Source organism: Pongo pygmaeus, chromosome X (genome assembly GCF_028885625.2).
Source record: "Pongo pygmaeus isolate AG05252 chromosome X, NHGRI_mPonPyg2-v2.0_pri, whole genome shotgun sequence".
Lineage (NCBI taxonomy): Eukaryota > Metazoa > Chordata > Mammalia > Primates > Hominidae > Pongo > Pongo pygmaeus.
The window spans coordinates 4,028,603-4,046,427 of record NC_072396.2 but is presented as its reverse complement, the minus strand read 5'-3'; the positions used below and the strand labels follow the sequence as shown (position 1 = coordinate 4,046,427).

The window sequence follows — 17,825 nt, the reverse complement described above, 5'->3', positions numbered from 1 at the left end:
CCAGGGGGCAAGAAATGTTTTTTTGGGGGGTGGGGGTGTAAAGAGCCAAAGAGAACATATATAAGCTTTGCAAACCATCCAGTCTCAGTTACAAGTTCAAACCCAACTCTTGCACCTTTTTTTTTTTTTTTTTTTTTTGAGAGAGAGTCTCACTCTGTCACCCAGGTTGGAGTGTAGAGTGCAGTGGCACATTCTTGGCTCACTGCAACCTCCGCCTCCTGGGCTCAAACATTTCTCCTGCCTCAGCCTCCCAAGTAGCTGGGACTATAGGCACGCATCACCATGCCTGGCTAATTTTGTATTTTTAGTAGAGATGGGGTTTCGCCATGTTGGCCAGGCTGGTCTCAAACTCCTGGCCTCAAGTAATCTGCCCACCTTGGTTTCGCAAAGTGCTGGGATTATAGGTGTGAACCACCATGCCCGGCCTAAGTGAGTTCTTGAATTATTCTTTTCACTGCCACTTTTTTTTTTTTTTTGATAAAGGATTTTCTTTTTACTTAATTTTATTTATTTATTTAAAAAACTTTTATGTTCAGGGGTACACTTGCAGGTTTGTTACATGGGTAAACGGTATGCCACTTGGTGTACTGATTATTTTGTCACCCAGGTAATAAGCATCATACCTGACAGGTAGATTTTCCATCCTCATCCTCCTCCTGTCCTTCACCTTCCAGCGCCTGGTGTCTGCTTTTTCTCCTCCCTGTGTCTGTGTGTACCCGGTGTTTAGCTCCCACGTACAAGTGAGGACATGTGAGTCCACTTAGGAGAATGGCCTCTCCACCTCCATCCGTGCTGCTGCAGAGGACATGATCTCGTTCTTTTTCCTTTAATTAATTAATTTTATTCTTTATGATTTATACTAAGACAGGTATAAATAACTCAAAAAAAATGAGGTTTTTTTTGCTTCTGAGTAACAGTGGTAACAGTACCAGCAACAGTAGCAAGGATGATAAAACCAATTCTTAGTTTCCCCGTTAAGAAATGTTTCTATGGAAATAAATCAGCGAAAACAATGTTACTGTGTTTACACAGTAAAATGTGTGCACAGGAGGGTAAAGGGAGCGTGGTTTTACTCAACTACATTATTGTAACAATCAGAGCTTCTAAGGTCACTGCATTAGCCAAGCACCACTGAGTTTTGTGGGGGCCTGTCTCTGTCGCCCATATAGGACTTGGACCCTCTGCGGAACACCTGAGTACCTAGCCCCCGAAGTCATTCAGAGCAAGGGCCACGGAAGGGCCGTGGACTGGTGGGCCCTCGGCATCCTGATATTCGAGATGCTCTCGGGGTAAGTAGAGTCTCTGTAGAGAATCTTCATCTTACAGGCCAGCACCCCCTTCCCCCACCCATTCGTCCACTCGGCATTTCTGTAACCTTGAAAACAGCACGTGAGTGTCGCAAACACACAGTGTGGCTGCACACACATCTGCTGCCCTGCTGAGGTTGGCAATGTGAATTAGCAATTGAGCTTGTTTGAATAAGAGGCAAAAAACCCAAACTTGTGAAGGAACTACCCATGCATGCCCATTGAGATTTTTATATTGAAATATCCATATCTTCTTTAAATATACAATTAACATTCTGGGCTGCTCTGATGGTAGTGAGTTATCTCAGTTGATTTTCACAGTCAGCTACAGATTGAACTCCTTGCTCTACTCTTTTCCCCCCTTATCACTTCTGCGCTTGATTCGTCTTAAAAAGAATTTAAAAATTAAATTAAAAAATGAATCTTCTGCACAGACCCTTTCTGAAGTAACCTGCAGAGCTCAGGAGGGTGCAGGTTGGGTCAAGGTAAATCAGCCAAATACAGTTGAGTGGTTTCTGGATGAACAGCTGGCAAGGAAGGCGGGAATATGTTCTTTCCTAAAACCGTATACCTGTGGTACAGGAAAGGGGTCCCGACCCAGACCCCAGCACAGGGTTCTTGGATCTCTCGCAAGAAAGAATTCGGGGAAAGTCCATAAAGTGAAAGCAAGTTTATTAAGAAAGTAAAAGAATAGAAGTATGGTTACTCCTTGGGCAGAGCAGCCCCGAGGGCTGCTGTTTGGCTATTTTGATGGTTATTTCTTGACTATATGCTAAACAAGGGGTGGATTTTTCGTGAGTTTTCCGGGAAAGTGGTGGGCAATTCCTGGAGCTGAGGGTTCCTTCCCTTTTTAGAGCATACAGGGTAACATCCTGACCTTGTCATGGCATTTGTAAACTGTCATGGCCCTGGGTGGGAGTGTCTTTTAGTACCTAATGCATTATAATTAATGTATAATTTGCCGTGAGGACGATCAGAGGTCACTGTTGTCGCCATCTTGGTTTTGGTGGCATTTGTCCAGCTTTACTGCACCCTGTTTTATCAGCAGGGTCTTTGTGACCTGTATCTTGTGCTGACCTCCTGTCTTGTGCTGTGACTTAGAAGGCCTTAACCGTCTGGGAGTGCAGCCCAGTAGGTTTCAGCCTCATGTTACCCGGCCCCTGTTCAAGATGGAGTTACTCTCGTTCCAACGCCTGTGATACCTGTGTTGGGTGAGATTTGGAAGTCAGGAGAGGTGCCATCCCCCCTGCGACCACATAACAGAGAGGTCGGTCATTTGTTGGGACGTCAGCATGATTGAGTGTTCAAGTCTAGCATATGCCTGAGACAGCTCCACTATGACTTGACCAGAAACGCAAAGGAAGCATGCAACACTTGGAAACCCAGGACGTGGGCGTCATCCTCATTCCGTTGTTAGTGCTAAGATGACTCAGTAGCATGGCACTTCTCCAGGTAGGAACCTGTAGGAAGGAGTGAGCTACGGGTGCAGAGGAACTGTCGCACCGTGTGGCTCTGCACGAAAGGCTCTTCTCTCTGGGATGAAGACGAGAGGAAGCCCAGCCAGCGAGGGCCCAGAACACCAGTTGGGGGATCCTCTGCCGCGCTTTGCCGCAGCTGACACTCTGCCTCCTAGGTTCTCTCTTTTCCTGTTTCCTTCTTTCTTCTGCTTGCCCCTGAGTCTCAAAGACAGACACCAGCGTATCCTCTGAGTGCCCTCCATTGTCGCAAAAGCCAGATCCTCTCTCACATCTCTCTGATTCCCCGCAAGGGGTAAAGACCAGAGTTTTACTGGGAAACCTTCCCTTTCAGTTGGAAACAGAGGAGGGAAGGAAGAGAGGCATTCTCCTGCCGGGAAGGCGTGTCTAAGGCAGATCCTGCTGGCGGGGAGCACCGAGCGCTTGTTCCTGGGAGTGTGGAGCATGTGACATTCTAACATCCACCTTAGGAAATACAGGCAGTCGCTGACTTTGTGTGGGGAGCAGACAGGGGTCATCGTCCCATGTGCTTATCTCTGCCATCTTTTATGAAGGAAGTGAATCTGTTAATTCCCACACTAGCTGAGGGATCAGAACGATGTTGAACAAGCACTACCAAAGAATTCCACCACAAAACCGGAGCCTGAGATGCCACAGGAGGAGAGTGGAACCCGTAAAAACCTATATTTCATTGTCTAGCTATCCGTGTATATTGTTTATCATTCATCCATCTACCCACCTGTCTATCTATGTTTATATACTTTTCCATCCATCCACCCACCTACCCCCCAACCCCTTCATCCATCCACCCACCCACCCTGTCATCCATCCATCCACCCACCCTGTCATCCGTCCATCCACCCACCCCTTCCTCCATCCATGCACCCACTCCCCCAGCCCCCTACTCCTTCATCCATCCACCCACCCCCCCACCCCTTCATCCATCCATCCATCCACCCATCCACCCATCCACTCACCTACCCCTTCATCCATCCATCCCTCCCTCCATCCATCCACCCACCCACCCCTTCATCCATCCACCCACCGCTTCATCCATCCACCCACCCCTTCATCCATCCATCCCTCCCTCCATCCAACCACCTACCCTTCCATCCATCCATCCATCCATCCACCCACCCACCCATGCACTTATCCCTGTCTGTCTATATGGTCTACCTATTATGTATGTATGTATGTATGTATCTGTTTATCCATTTATCCTTATCTATCATCTAAGTTGTCATTTATATATTTATATATCCATCTCTCTCCATCTCTTTATCTCTACGATCTTTTTATCTGTCTGCCTACCTGTTATCTATGTATTTACCTATCATCTATCTGTCATTCATGTACCAATCTATCCATCTACTTCCTATTTATCTGCTTATCCATCTATTTATCATCTGTCTTTCTATGTAACTGTTTACCTACCTACCTATCCATCTATCAATCATCTATCTACCTATTCATCTATCTGCTTTTCTATATATCTATCTATTTATCAATCATCTACCTACCTACCTACCTATCCATCTATCTCTACCTTTCTATCTAGCTATCAATCATCTACCTACCTACCGGCCTGTTGGTCTTTTGAATTTTCCATTACTCTTTGCTGAGACATGCCTACAAATCGTATAGAACCAAACTTCTCAATATGCACCCTAGCCCATTATGTCCTAGGCAAACCCAAAAGGTTAAAAATAACTTAGGCATATTGATCAGCATCCACCCAAGGAAAAGCACCACATTTTCCTTCGGTGATAACACTGACCACACGAGGGCAGCATTGCCTGAGGATCGTTGTATCCTGTAGTCTAATGGTTTTAAATAGAGTGAGGTTCGTGTGCCCCAAATTTTATTGATTATAGGATAGAATAGACTATTATTAGAATACAATATACTATTAGAACATAATAGTGTTAGAATACAATATAGAATTATTAGACTATAATTAAAACAGAATATTAGTCTCGGTGTGCTGAATTTAAAAATACATAAAAATATATTTAAAAAGAATAGAATATTACACTCTTAGAATGACTGTATTCGAATTATATAAAGTTACCAGAATTGTTAATAGGCTATAACATTCTGTTGTATTCTAATATATTTAAATATAGGAATATTTAAATATATTAGAATACAATAGAATAGAAAATAACCTAATTATAATGTAATAAATCATTAGGCTAATTGAAAATGAATAATTAGGCCAGGCACCATGGCTCACTCCTGTAATCCCAACACTTTGGGAGGCCGAGGTGGGTCCCCTGAGGTCAGGAGTTCGAGACCAGCCTGGCCAAAATGATAAAACCCTGTCTCTACTACACATCCAAAAAAAAGCCAGGCATGGTGCCTGTAATCCTAGCTACTCGGGAGTCTGAGGCACGAGAATCGCTTGAACCTAGGAGGCGGGGAGGTTGCAGTGAGCCGAGATCGCACCACTGCACTCCAGCCTGGGCAGCAGAGGTGAGACTCCATCTCAAAAAGAAAAAAAAAAAAAAGAGAAAATGAATAATTAAATTAAATGAATAACCGTCTCCCAATCAAAGCCTAGTCTGCTGACCTGTGCATTTCATGAGGCAGGGAGCTATTGATGCACAGTAAGCCTATTTTTGTTTTCCTTTTTTCTAATTAGAGTCTATTTCTGGGTGAATATTGTTTTTTCAATTTCTCAGCAGCCCTGTGTCTCTTCACATGGGTGGGTGGTTTGAGAGTTATCAGCTTCGCGGACCCCAACTCTCCCAGGCATTCCTGTGCTCTTCCCCAGCTCCGGCCGGCCTGAGCTCGCCTGGACCACCCCAAGCCTTCTCAGTCTCCTGCATCCCCTCCTGCCTGCAGTACATTTTCCTGGAAGCAGCTGCAGGTGTCCTGTCCACGTACCCATCAGCTGTGTCCCTATTCCCTGGGAGCCCGCTTGTTGCTTCCCGGACGACTGGAGCAGAATTGGAGGCTCGTTATCATATGAGGTTCTGAGATGGTCTGTCTGTGGGTTGTCCACCTCCCTTAGACAACAGCCTGGCCCCTCCTTGTCTTCCCACTGGTTTTTAAACATGCCAGGAAGCCTGACCTGTCCCCCTGCCCAAAGGCTGGCTTCCTTCCTCCTTCCTTCTTTTCTTTTTCCCTTTCCTTTCCTTCCCTTTCCTTTCCTTCCTCCCTCCCTCTCTCCTTCCTTCCTCTCTCCCTCTCTCCTTACTCCCTTCCTTTCTCTCTTCCCTTCTTCCTTCCCTTCTTCCTTTCCTTCTTCCTTTTCCTTTTCCCTTTCCCTCTTCCTTTCCCCTTTCCCCTTTTTCCTTTTTCCTTTCCTTTCGTTTCCTTTCCTTCTTCCTTTCCTTTCTGTTCCACCTTGCTCTGTCACCCAGGCCGGAGTGCAATGGCACAATCTTGGCTCACTGTAACCTCTGCTTTCTTGTCTCGCTCTGTCACCCAGGCTGGACTGCAGTGGCGCAAATCTTGGCTCACTGCAACCTCTGCTTCCCAGGTTCAAGCAATTCTCCTTCGTCAGCCTCCTGAGTAGCTGGGATTACAGGTGTGCGCCACCACGCCCAGCTAATTTTTGTATTTTTAGTAGAGAGGGGGTTTCACCATATTGGCCAGGCTGGCCTCAAACTCCTGACCTCAAGTGATCCACCTGCCTCGGCCTCCCAAAGTGCTGGGATTACAGGCATGAGCCACCACACCCTGCCAGGGCTGGCCCTTTCTCTTCCACTGTACATGCTGCAGGCTCACCTGTCACCTGCTCCCACAGCCCTCTGGGGCCTCCCCTGTTCTCCTGGGCCATGCCCTGTCCGACCAGCCCATCTGTTTTCTTTCTACTGATTAGCAGCTCTGAAACCATCTACATTTTGTATGTGTTGACTGCCTCTGAGAGCAGTGCTCCCAAACTGCTCTCCTCACCTCCTTGAACCCAGAAACTTCTGGCGGCTGGAGGAAGGGCCTTGCTGCACATACAAGTGGAGCCGGCCTGCAGTCAGAGTCCTCCTGCTCCCTTTGCAGCCCGTGTCTGCACCTTTCCTGTCGCAGCTCCATTTGCTGGATTCCCACTCTTAGCAGGATGAAGTGAGGCTGTGCCTTGTCTGTTATTGCTTTAAGTGATTATCTCAATCTTCCACTAAGCACAGGGAAAACCATCTATTTGGTAAAATCCGGCATGTGATTAGGAAGGAGATCATATCATGATGCAGATTTTATTTTCATGGAATGAGACACGTTTAGGTCAGATGAAAATTGTGTGGCACATTCTGGAACAAAATCACTCATGCAGTTTCCAAGGACCCAAGCTCAGCTCCGATTTCTTCCATCCTATTCTCTTTCCTCATCCATTTCTGTGTTTTTATTCTCCCAGAGAGTTTAACTCAAGAGTCAGGTAAAGGCTGGACGTGGTGGCTCATGCCTGTCATCCCAGCACTTTGGGAGGCTGAGACAGAAGAATTGCTTAAGCCCAAGAGTTCAAGACCAGCCTGGGCAACATAGTGGGACCCCATCTCTACAAAAAATAAAAATAAAACGAGCTGGGTGTGGTTGTATGTCCCTGTAGTCCCAGCTACTCGGGAGGCTGAGGTGGGAGGATTGCTTCAGCCCAGGAAGTCGAGGCTGCAGTGAGCTGAGATTGCACCAGTGCACATCAGCTTGGGTAACAGAGCAAGACACTGTCTCAGAAAAAGAAAAAACAAAAAAAAATCAGCTAAGGCATCAAAAACAAAACACAGGGACACACAAGACATACAGCAGAGTGCAGGGTAAGAGAAAGCCCCCGGGCCATCTTGTCTTAGTTATGACAGCAGTGATTCTCAAAGTGGCATCCCAGAGGACTATGGGGTTCCTGAAGTGTGTCTTAGCAGATGAGTGAGATCATTTTTCCAACGACACATCTGAATAGTGATGAATTTTCTTCATAGGTGTCAACTAAGACAATACAGCATAGCAGACAGGGTGCAGAAGATGCTAGAGAAGGTGGAATCTGTCTGCAGTGGAGCCTCTTCCACGGGGAGCATTAGGCATTGTGCAGTGGTTCTCAAACATGTTGGCCTCGGGAACCCTTCAACACACAGCTCAAAGTTATTAACAACCCACAGAACTTTCGTTTCTGTGTGTTACAGCTGTCCACGCTGACTACATTTGAAATTAAAGTAGAGACTGAAATACGAATAAACAGAATACATAAATAATATATATGAGAAGTTAAGTAATAATCAGAGGAGAACATAAATGGCATTTTTAAATGAAAAAAATGTGTAACCACACTTTCTAGAATTAAAACCATTCAGGCTGGGCATGGTGGCTCACGCCTGTAATCCTAGCACTTCAGGAGGCTGAGGTGGGAGGATCACTTGAGCCCAGGAGTTGGAGGCCAGCCTGGGCAACATAGTGAGACCCCATTTCTACAAAAAATAAAATGAAATAAATAAACCAATTAGCCGAGCATGATGGTGCCTGCACGTGGTCCCAGTACTTTGGGAGGCTGAGGCGGGAGGATCACTGAGGCTGGGAGGTCAAAGCTGCAGTGAGCTGTGGTCTCATCACTGCACTCCAGCCTGGGCGACAGAGAGACCCTGTCTCTAAAAAGAGAGAAAACATTCGTGAGGAGGTTGGCCGTATTTTCTGGGTTTTGCGAATCTCTTTAGTGTCCAGCTTTCACAAGGGCTGCTGGCCTCTCCTCCCTTCGTCTGCAGCCTGTCTACTGTGCTGCGTAGCACGTTGTTTAGTTGAGGCATAGGAAGAAAATTCATCCCTATTCTCAACTGGAGTCAGAAAAATGACCTCACCCATCCCTAAATTGAGGTCGGGAAGCCACCCTGGGACTCCACTTTGAGAGCCACTGCTGTGATACCCAAGTCAACGTGCCCGGGGCTGTATTTTCACCCTCCACTCTGCCCCAACCCTCACACGCCCCAGTGCTTGCTCCTTCCGCTTTATCTGGCCCTCAAGTTCCCCTTTCTCATCTCCCACCTCAGCCACCCTGGTTTGTCTGAGGAGCACAGATTTTACATTTATTTATTAGTTATTATTTTTTTTTTCTTTAGAGGGACCCTCGCTCTGTCACCCAGGCTGGAGTGTAGTGGGGCGATCTCGGCTCACTGCAACCTCTGCCTCCTGGGTTCAAGCAATTCTCCTGCCTCAGCCTGCCGAGTAGCTGGGGTGACAGGTGCACGCCACCGTGCCTGGCTAATTTTTGTATTTTTAGTACAGATGGGGTTTCACCATGTTGGCCAGCCTGCTCTCAAACTCCTGACCTCGAGTGATTCACCTGCCTCAGCCTCACAAAGTGCTGGGATTACAGGCGTGAGCCACCACGCCTGGCCTAAATTTTACTTTTTAGTCTGAAGGTATTGGGACAAGGATTTTAGAGGAAGAAGTCAAGGTGGGGAGAAATTCTAGTGAAATTCTGGTGACGAGTTTCTTCTTTTCTCTGAAACCCTCTGCCTTCCTTTTCTTGAATGCATTTCCAAAGCACCTGTCTTCCAAGGCCAGCCCCAGTCTTCAGAACTGGGGCAGGTAGTGTGTCAGCTGATAGTTTAGGAGGGTGTTTTTCCAGCTGAGTAGGACGGAGAACATCAGCTCACAGCGCCCAGGGTATCTCTGCCTGCACCATCCACTTTACTGGAAGATGTAGATAGGCGGAATGGTTACATTCCAATTTTACTGGCAAATGATAGAGCTAGTGGCACAATTGGCGTGAATTTTTTTCATTTTTCTTTTTTTGTTTTTGCAGACAGTTTTGCTCTGTTGCGCAGTCAGGAGTGCAGTGGTGCAGTCACAGCTCACTGCAGCCTGGACCTCCTGGGCTCAAGCAAACCCCCCACCTCCACCTCCTGAGTAGCTGGGATGACAGGCACACGTCACTGTACCTGGCTAATTTTTAAAAAATTTTTTGTAGAGATAGGGTCTTGCTATGTTACCCAGGCTAATTTCAAATTCCTAGGCTCAAGTGATCCACCTGCCTCGGCCTCCCAAAGTGCTGGGATGACAGCCGTGAGCCACTGCATGAGCGTTTCTTTTTTTTTTTCTTTTGAGATAGGGTCTTGTTCTGTGTCCAGATTGGAATGCAGTGGTGCAGTCATAGCTTACTGAAGCCTCGACCTCCTGGGCTCAAGCGATCCTCCTGCCTCAGTCTCCTGGGACTACAGAGGCTGTAGCTGGGAACACAGGCACACACCAGCACGTCCAGATAATTTTTAAATTTTTTGTAGAGACGAGGTCTCACTGTGTTGTCCAGGCTGGTCTTGAACTCCTGGGTTCAAGCATTCCTCCCACGTTGGCCTCCCCAAATGCTGGGATGACAGGCATGAGCCACTGTGCCTAGCCTGGGCATGAATTTTTCAGGTGAAAATCTCGAGCTTGCATTCATGCTGATTAGCAGATTGTCCTTGCAAGTATAGCTGTCACCACAGATCAATTTAACTTGCTTAATAATGCCAAATGCCATATAATGAGAATTTATTCTCCACTTGGTAAGAATTGGAAGCAGTGTGTATGTTTAGAGACAGAAATTTGAGGGTTTCAGAGGGCACTGCCCAGGCGTCCAGGGGAGTGCTCTTTCTCAGACACACACACACGCTGTCTCTGCTTTTTCTTTCAGGCAAGATCATCAGTTAGTGCTCACTTATTACTTATTTTTTTCCGCTTATTAATACCTTTCTCATGATCTTATGTAATGTCTACTGTCCAAGAGCACTTCGTTTAATATTCTCCATAGATGTTTTTAGGTATGTATGACACATTTCCTCCTGGAGTTTAATGCTCCATTCCTGTATTTGTGCATTTCCCCGATCAAGTCACACAGCTGAATGTATTTAGGCAGGGTCGCCACGCAAACCCAGAGAGAAACAGGAATACAACTCCCCCAACTACTGTTGCAGAGAATGCTGCGGGCAGGTGAGGGAGGACGGGCTCAGGAGGTTGTTAACGTCTGAGGCGGCAGGGTTGGCACAGATCGGATGAGTGTCCCTACTCAGAGCTCTGCTTCCCAGCCTGGCCTGGGTGGTTTTTCAGTACATTGTGGTGGCTCGTAACTCCAGGACCAGCGGTCCAAAGAGATACCCTATTGGAAAACTCACCTTCGTGCTAAAGGGCAAAACAAGCAACTGAAGTGTTATTTAAGAAGGAAGAAATGCTGTGTTAGGGCCGCGTCACACATACCTAATCATTTACCTTTCTCTGGTAACTTTCATTTCCTCATGTAACCCACCCCCACTTCTCTGTCACCTCTCCCATTGATTTCCATTTTTGTACTTCATATTTCTCCTCTTTGTTTTTCTTTGAACTTTTCTTCACTGCAGTGTATTGGACAGTTCATGTGTGTAGTTCTACATATGAATGTCCTGACACTGCTGTTAGAAACTACCACAGACTGGAAGGTTTAAACAAGAGAATTTTATCCTCTCTTAGTCCTAGAGACCAGAAGTTTGAGATCAAAGTGTCTCAGGACTGCGCTCCAGGGAAGGATCCTTTCTGCCTCTCCCAGTTCCTGGGGGCTCCAGGCATCCCTGGGCTTGTGGCCGCATCACTCCAGTCTCTGCCTCCACCTTCATGGGGCCTTCTCCTCTGTGTCTCTGTCTCCTCTTCAGTCTCTTAGAAGGAAGGACACCTGTCATTGGATTTAGGGCCACCCTAATCCAGGATGATCTCATCTCAAGATCCTTCAATTAACTCATCTGCAAAGACCCTATTGCCGAATAAGGTCTCATTCCAGGTCTGGGCATTAGGACGTGGACAGATCTTTCTGAGGGCCACAGTTCAATCCACTACAGATGGATCCAGTTCCCTCTGGAGGCTCCAGAGGAGGATCCTCCCTGCCTCTCCCAGCTCCTGGGGGCTCCAGGCGTCCCTGGGCTTGTGGCCACATCACTGCTGTCTCTGCCTCTGCCCCCATGTGGCCTTCTCCTCTGTGTGTGTGCCTCCTCTTGAGTCCCTTATGAGGATACTTGTCATTGGATTTGGGCCTACCCTATTCCAGGATGATCTCATCTGAAGCTCCTTAATTCTATCTGCAAAGACCCTGTTTCCCAATAAGGTCCCGTTCACAGGTTGTTGGGGCAAGATCATGGATGTGTCTTTTTGGGGACCTCTCATTCCACCCACTCCACTGAATTTTGTGAAGGTCAGGAAGTGATTTGGAATCTACAGGAGAATTATTTTTGCTCATGGACATTTCTGATAATCAATGAGGGTGTCATTTGAAAGCTCCATTTTATAAGGTATTTCCGTTGCTAGCATGCCTGAATTAGAATATCTTAAGTCAAAAGAAGCTAAATGGAAAACACGACTTTGAGCCAATATGAGTCTCTGTCCTGGTCAATATGAGAAAATCTCAGAAGTACAACTTGTGCCATGGACATGTAAGTGTCTAGTATACACTTACTGGTTGATGAAATGGTTTGGCTTTGTGTCCCCACCCAAATCTCATGTTTAAATGTAATCCCCAGTGTTGGAGGCGGGACCTGGTGAGAGGTGGTTGGATCATGGGGGTGGTTTCTGACGGTTTAGCAACATTGCCCTAGTACTGTCTCATGATAGAGTTCTCAGGAGATCTGATGGTTGTAAAGTGTAGTACTTCGCCCTTTGCTCGCTGTCACTCATCTGCCACCATGTAAATGTGCCTTGCTTCCCCTTTGCCTTCCGCCATGATCGTAAGTTTCCTGAGGCCTCCCCAGCCATGCGGAACTGTGAGTCAACTCAATCTCTTTTCTTTTCTTTTCTTTCTTTTTCTTTTTGAGACAGAGTCTTGCTCTGTCGCCCAGGCTGGAGTGCAGTGGCGCGATCTCAGCTCACTGCAAGCTCCGCCTCCCAGGTTCACGCCATTCTCCTGCCTCAGCCTCCCGAGTGTCTGGGACTACAGGCTTCTGCCACCACGCCTGGTTAATTTTTTGTATTTTTAGTAGAGACAGGGTTTCACTGTGTTAGCCAGGATGGTCTCGATCTCCTTGACCTCATGATCCGCCCACCTTGGCCTCCCAAAGTGTTGGGATTACAGGCATGAGCCACCGCGCCTAGCCTAAATCTCTTTTCTTTATAAATTACCCAGTCTCAGGTAGTTCTTTATAGCAGACTGAAAATGGACTAATACAGTTGACTTCTAGATGTTCTTGGATTTATCTTGGTCTTTGCGGTTTTAAGTATATATATTTTTTAGTTTATTTCACATATTTTAAACATTTCTAGATATTAGTAAAGTCTGTTGGTTTCTGTAGCAGGACTGTAATCTTTTTACTACAGTCAACAAAGCATAGTATGACAATCTTGTTTTTACACATGCACCACTATTTTCAAGGCTGTATTTGCATGTATTTCTGTCTTTTTCCTGGTCTCCAGGGGTCAAGAAATGGTTTTCTTGGGGCAAAGAGCTTTGGTCAGCTTTGCAGACCACCCAGTCTCAGTTACAAGTACAGACTCTGCTCCTGCACCTTAAAAGCAGTCACATAGTGAGACCGCATCCCTATAGAAAGTCAAAAAATTAGCCAGGCGTGGTGGCACACACCTGTGGTCCCCGCTACATGGGAGCCTGAAGTGGGAGGATGGTCTCCTGGGGGAGGTCAAGGCTACAGTGAGCTATGATTGCACCACTGCACTCCAGCCTGGGTGACAGAGTCAAACCCTGTCTCAAAACAAAAGAAAAATATGATATCTCAGGCTCTTTCATTTGGCCTATACACATTTATTGAGCACCTGTTGTGTGCCACATACTGTTCCATGAATGAGGAATATAAAGAAATTCAGTGATGGGTGTGGTGGCTCCCATCTGTAGTCCCATTACTTTGGAAGGCTGAAGTGGGAGGATCACTTGAGCCCAAGAGTTTGAGACCAGCCTGGGCAACATAGTGAGACCTCGTCTCTACCAAAAATGAAAAACAAACAAACAAACAAACAAAAAACCCTGGCGTGGTGGTGCAGACCTGTAGCCCCAGCTGCTCAGGAGGCTGAAGTAGGAGCATAGCTTGACCCCTGGAGGTGAAGGCTGAGTGCACTGAGCCAGGATCACGCTGCATGCAGTACTCCAGCCTGGGGGCAACAGAGCAAGACCCTGTCTCAAAAAAAAAGTAGTTCACTGACATTCCCTTGCAGTTTATTGACGGTGCCTTATAGTGCCGTGCGAGCCGGCTCAGTACTGGGCTGCACAGAATCAGGTATTGCTTGTGCTGTGGGAAGCCTTGAGAAAGGTGTCCTGTTCTTGGCCATAGTGGCGTATTCACCACTGCAAACTTTATTTTAACAATGATTTTATATTTCATTTCATTTATGTACTCCATCTCGCGCTGTCACCCAGGCTGGAGTGCAGTGGCGCGATCTCAGTTCACTGCAACCTCTGCCTCTCAGGTTCAAGCCATTCTCCTGGCCCAGCCTCCTGAGTAGCTGAGATTACAAGCACCGGCGACCATGCCCAGCTGATTTTTGTATTTTTAGTAGAGACGGGTTTCACCATGTTGGCCAGGCTGGTCTGGAACTCCTGACCTAAAGTGACCTGCCTGCCTCAGCCTCTTAAAGTGTTGGGATTGCAGGCATCAGCCACAGCATCCGGCCTATTTTATATTTTATTGTATTTTGAGACAAGGTCTCACTCTGTCACCCAGGCTGGAGTGTGGTGGTGTGATCACAGCTCACTGCAGCCTTGACCTCCTGTGGTCAAGCGATCTTCCCCCCTCAGCCTCCCAAGTAGCTGGGACCACACATATGCACCACCACACTCAGCTAATTTTTTTTTGTAAGACGGGGTTTTGCCATATTTCCCAGGCTTATTTTATTTTTTAAATTGACACATAATAATTGTACATATTCGTGGGGTAGACAGTGATGCTTTGATACAAAGAATGGAGTAATCAGATCAGGGTAATTAGCATATCCATTTCAATTATTTACCATTTCTTTGTGTTAGGAACATTCAATATCTTCTATGTATTTGAAACTGTACTACATGTTATTGCTAATTATACTCACCCTACAAGACTATAGAACACTGGAACATATTCCTCCTATCTGCTTGTAATTTTGTATCCTTTAGCAAACCTCTCCCTATCTCTCACTTCTTCCCCTCCCAGCGTCTAGTATCCTCTGTTCTTCTTTATCCTTTCAGGAGATCAGCTTTTTTTTAGCTTTCGTGTATGAGTAAGCACAAGTGCCATTTAATGTTCTTTTCCTGGCTTATTTCACCTAACATAATGTCCTCCAGTTTCCCCCATGTTGCTGCCAGAGGATTGTATTCTTTTTCATGGCTGAATAGTATTCTACTGTGTGTAGATACCACCTTTTCTTTACCTATCTGCTCATCTGTTGATGGACACCTACGCTGATTCCCTATCTTGGCTGTTGTGAATAGTGCTGCAGTAAACATGGGTGTGCCGATGTCTCTCCAGTATCATGACTTCCTTTCCTTTGAACACATACCTAGTAATGTGATGGCTGGGTCACATGGGAGTTCTATTTCTAGTTTTTTGAGGAACTTCCATACTCTTCTCTATGGTAGCTCTACTAGTTTACATTCCCACCAACATTGCGTAAGAGTTCCCTTTTGGCCAGGCACAGTGGCTCACGCTGGTAATCCTGGCACTTTGAGAGACCAAGCTGGGTGGATCGCTTGAGCCCAGGACTTCAAGACCAGCCTAGGCAACATGGTGAAACCCCCGCTCTACAAAAAAAATACAAAAATTAGCTGGCATGGTGGCAGGTGCCTGTGATCCCAGCTACTTGGAAGGCTGAGGCAGGTTGATTGCTTGAGCCTGGGAGGCAGAGGTTGCAGTGAGCTGAGATTGCACCGCTGCACTCCAGCCTGGGAGACAGAGCAAGATCCTGTCTCAAAAAAAAAAAAAAAAAAAAAAAAAAAAAAAGAGTTCCCTTTTCTCCACATCCTCACCAGCATTTGTTATTTTTGTGTGTATGTGTCTTTTTTTAAAATTTTTTTTGAGATGGAGTTTCACTCTTGTTTCCCAGGCTGGAGTGCAATGGCATGATCTCGGCTCACTGCAACCTCCACCTTCCGGGTTCAAGTGATTCTCCTGCCTCAGCCTCCCAAGTAGCTGGGATTACAGACGCGTGCCACCACGCCTGGCTAATTTTTGTATTTTTAGTAGCGATGGGGTTTCACCATGTCGGCCAGACTGTTCTCAAACTCCTGACCTCAGGTTATCCACCCACCTCGGCCTCCCAAAGTGCTGGGATTACAGTGTCTTTTTGATAATAGCCATCTTAACTGGGTTGAGATGGTTGACACCTCATTGAGGTTTTGATTTGCATTTCCCTGATGATTAGTGACGTTGAGCATTTTTTTCATGTACCTGTTGGCCTTTTCCATGTCTTCTTTTGAGAAATGCCTGTGAAGACCACCTGTCCATTTTTTAATTGGAGTGCTTATCTTTTCGCTTTTGAGACATTTGAGTTCTATGCTTGGTCATGGTGGTGGATTCACCCCGGTAAACATGAGAGAGCATTTCTGTCCAGTGTTTAGTGCGCAGTTAAGGAATGGGCTGGTGGCCCCTCTGAATAAGATGCCCAAAGGAGTTGCCTTCTGCTCAGCAGACGCCTCTCAAATGGTCTTTATATTCTTTCCAAGGGAGCTTCCCCTGCGTCGGGCTGTGGCACCCAGTGCCTTGCCTCTTAGATCCATCTGACTGTCACGTGCTTTCACATCGTGACAACTTCAATGTGCGGGGAAGAGCATGTGAAATAAATTATCTGCTGCCTGTGTTAAGCAGAAATAGCTGTCATTACAAAGCAGGGATTTTTTTCCATGCTTACTCCACACTAAAAATACGTTTGTTTTTCTAACAGGTTTCCACCGTTTTTTGATGACAACCCGTTTGGCATTTATCAGAAAATTCTTGCAGGCAAAATAGATTTCCCCAGACATTTGGATTTCCATGTAAAGTAAGTAAACCGTTTGCCTCGTCATGAGGTGTGTTTATTTTTCAAGTGTCTAAAATCACCGTGAAAACACGCACTCAGCAGGATACCATATTGCGTTATTAAATGTGCTGCGCATAAACTATTTTGGACAGTTGTCTTTTCCACAAGAAAAAAAGATTTTAAGGATTCTACTTTAATGATAGGTTCACATTTTAATGAGTCTTGGCCGTACTTTGTTCTTTTGGTGATATGTTGTATTTAAAATGAGCCAATGAACGAGTTTCATTGTATTTTATAAGAGAGCAGTTTTGCAGTTTGACAAGAAGAATCCGCCTAGTTCTGTGGCGTGCAGAACTGTTGATGGATTTAGCAGAGTTTTATCCTTTCTCTCCTGCTTAAATTATGCTCAACCTCTAAGTCCTTTTTAACATCAACATTTTCAGTTCTGAGCATGTTGCTTCAAGAATATTTACAGTTGCTGGACATTGGCAACTTTGGATGCACATTTTATAAAGGTCGTGGCAGTAGGGAAAAAATATATTATTTTCTTAAATATAAGAACGCGGCTGGGCGTGGTGGCTCACGCCTGTAATCCCAGCACTTTGGGAGGTCGAGGTGGGTGGAACACGAGGTCAGGAGATCGAGACCATCCTGGGAAACACGGTGAAACCTCGTCTGTACTGAAAATACAAAAAATTAGCCGGGTGTGGTGGTGGGCGCCTGTAGTCTCAGCTACTTGGGAGGCTGAGACAGCGGAATCGCTTGAACCCAGGAGGCGGAGGTTGCAGTGAGCTGAGATCGCGCCACTACATTCCAGCCTGGGTGACAGAGCAAGATTCTGTCTCAAAAAAAAAGAATGCTTTTGGTTTTCTGGCTACCTTACCCAATCTGGTCACCTGGTAGCCATTTTTACTGTAATAAGCACTGATTTCTGTTTGTTTCACTGTATTTTTCAGATGAGTTGATGGGTGCACCAGCCCCCCGGGCACAAACTAGAGCTAAATGCATCTAGTTGAGAACTAAACTTTTCTTTTCCATGGTCTATTTTCTTATGAGCCGGTGGAAGTTCAGTTCAGAGAAGACTTATTTCAGGGCGATGGAGCAGGTTGTTTTGAATATGCCCCTTATGGGGCCACTGGCTACGTTCAGTTGAATTTCTTGGTGGTGAATGCACCCCATCCTGACCAGAGGTTCTTAGTCTGAA

The 17,825-nt window shown here is 46.1% G+C and overlaps 1 protein-coding gene across 5 annotated transcripts in view; it reads left to right on the top strand.

Annotated features, from left to right (window-relative positions):
- The window catches only part of LOC134737588 (cAMP-dependent protein kinase catalytic subunit PRKX), a 120,952-nt gene that overhangs the window by 68,611 nt on the left and 34,516 nt on the right, over positions 1 to 17,825 (top strand). For all 5 annotated transcript variants that reach the window (XR_010125348.1, XR_010125349.1, XR_010125347.1 and 2 more), the window contains exons 4-5: positions 1,170 to 1,289; positions 16,547 to 16,642. Coding sequence is in view for 2 of the 5 variants with exons in the window: in XM_063660083.1 (XP_063516153.1) it covers positions 1,170 to 1,289; positions 16,547 to 16,642 (216 nt within the window). In the remaining 3 variants the exon portion in view is untranslated. The remainder of the gene's footprint in view (positions 1 to 1,169; positions 1,290 to 16,546; positions 16,643 to 17,825) is intronic.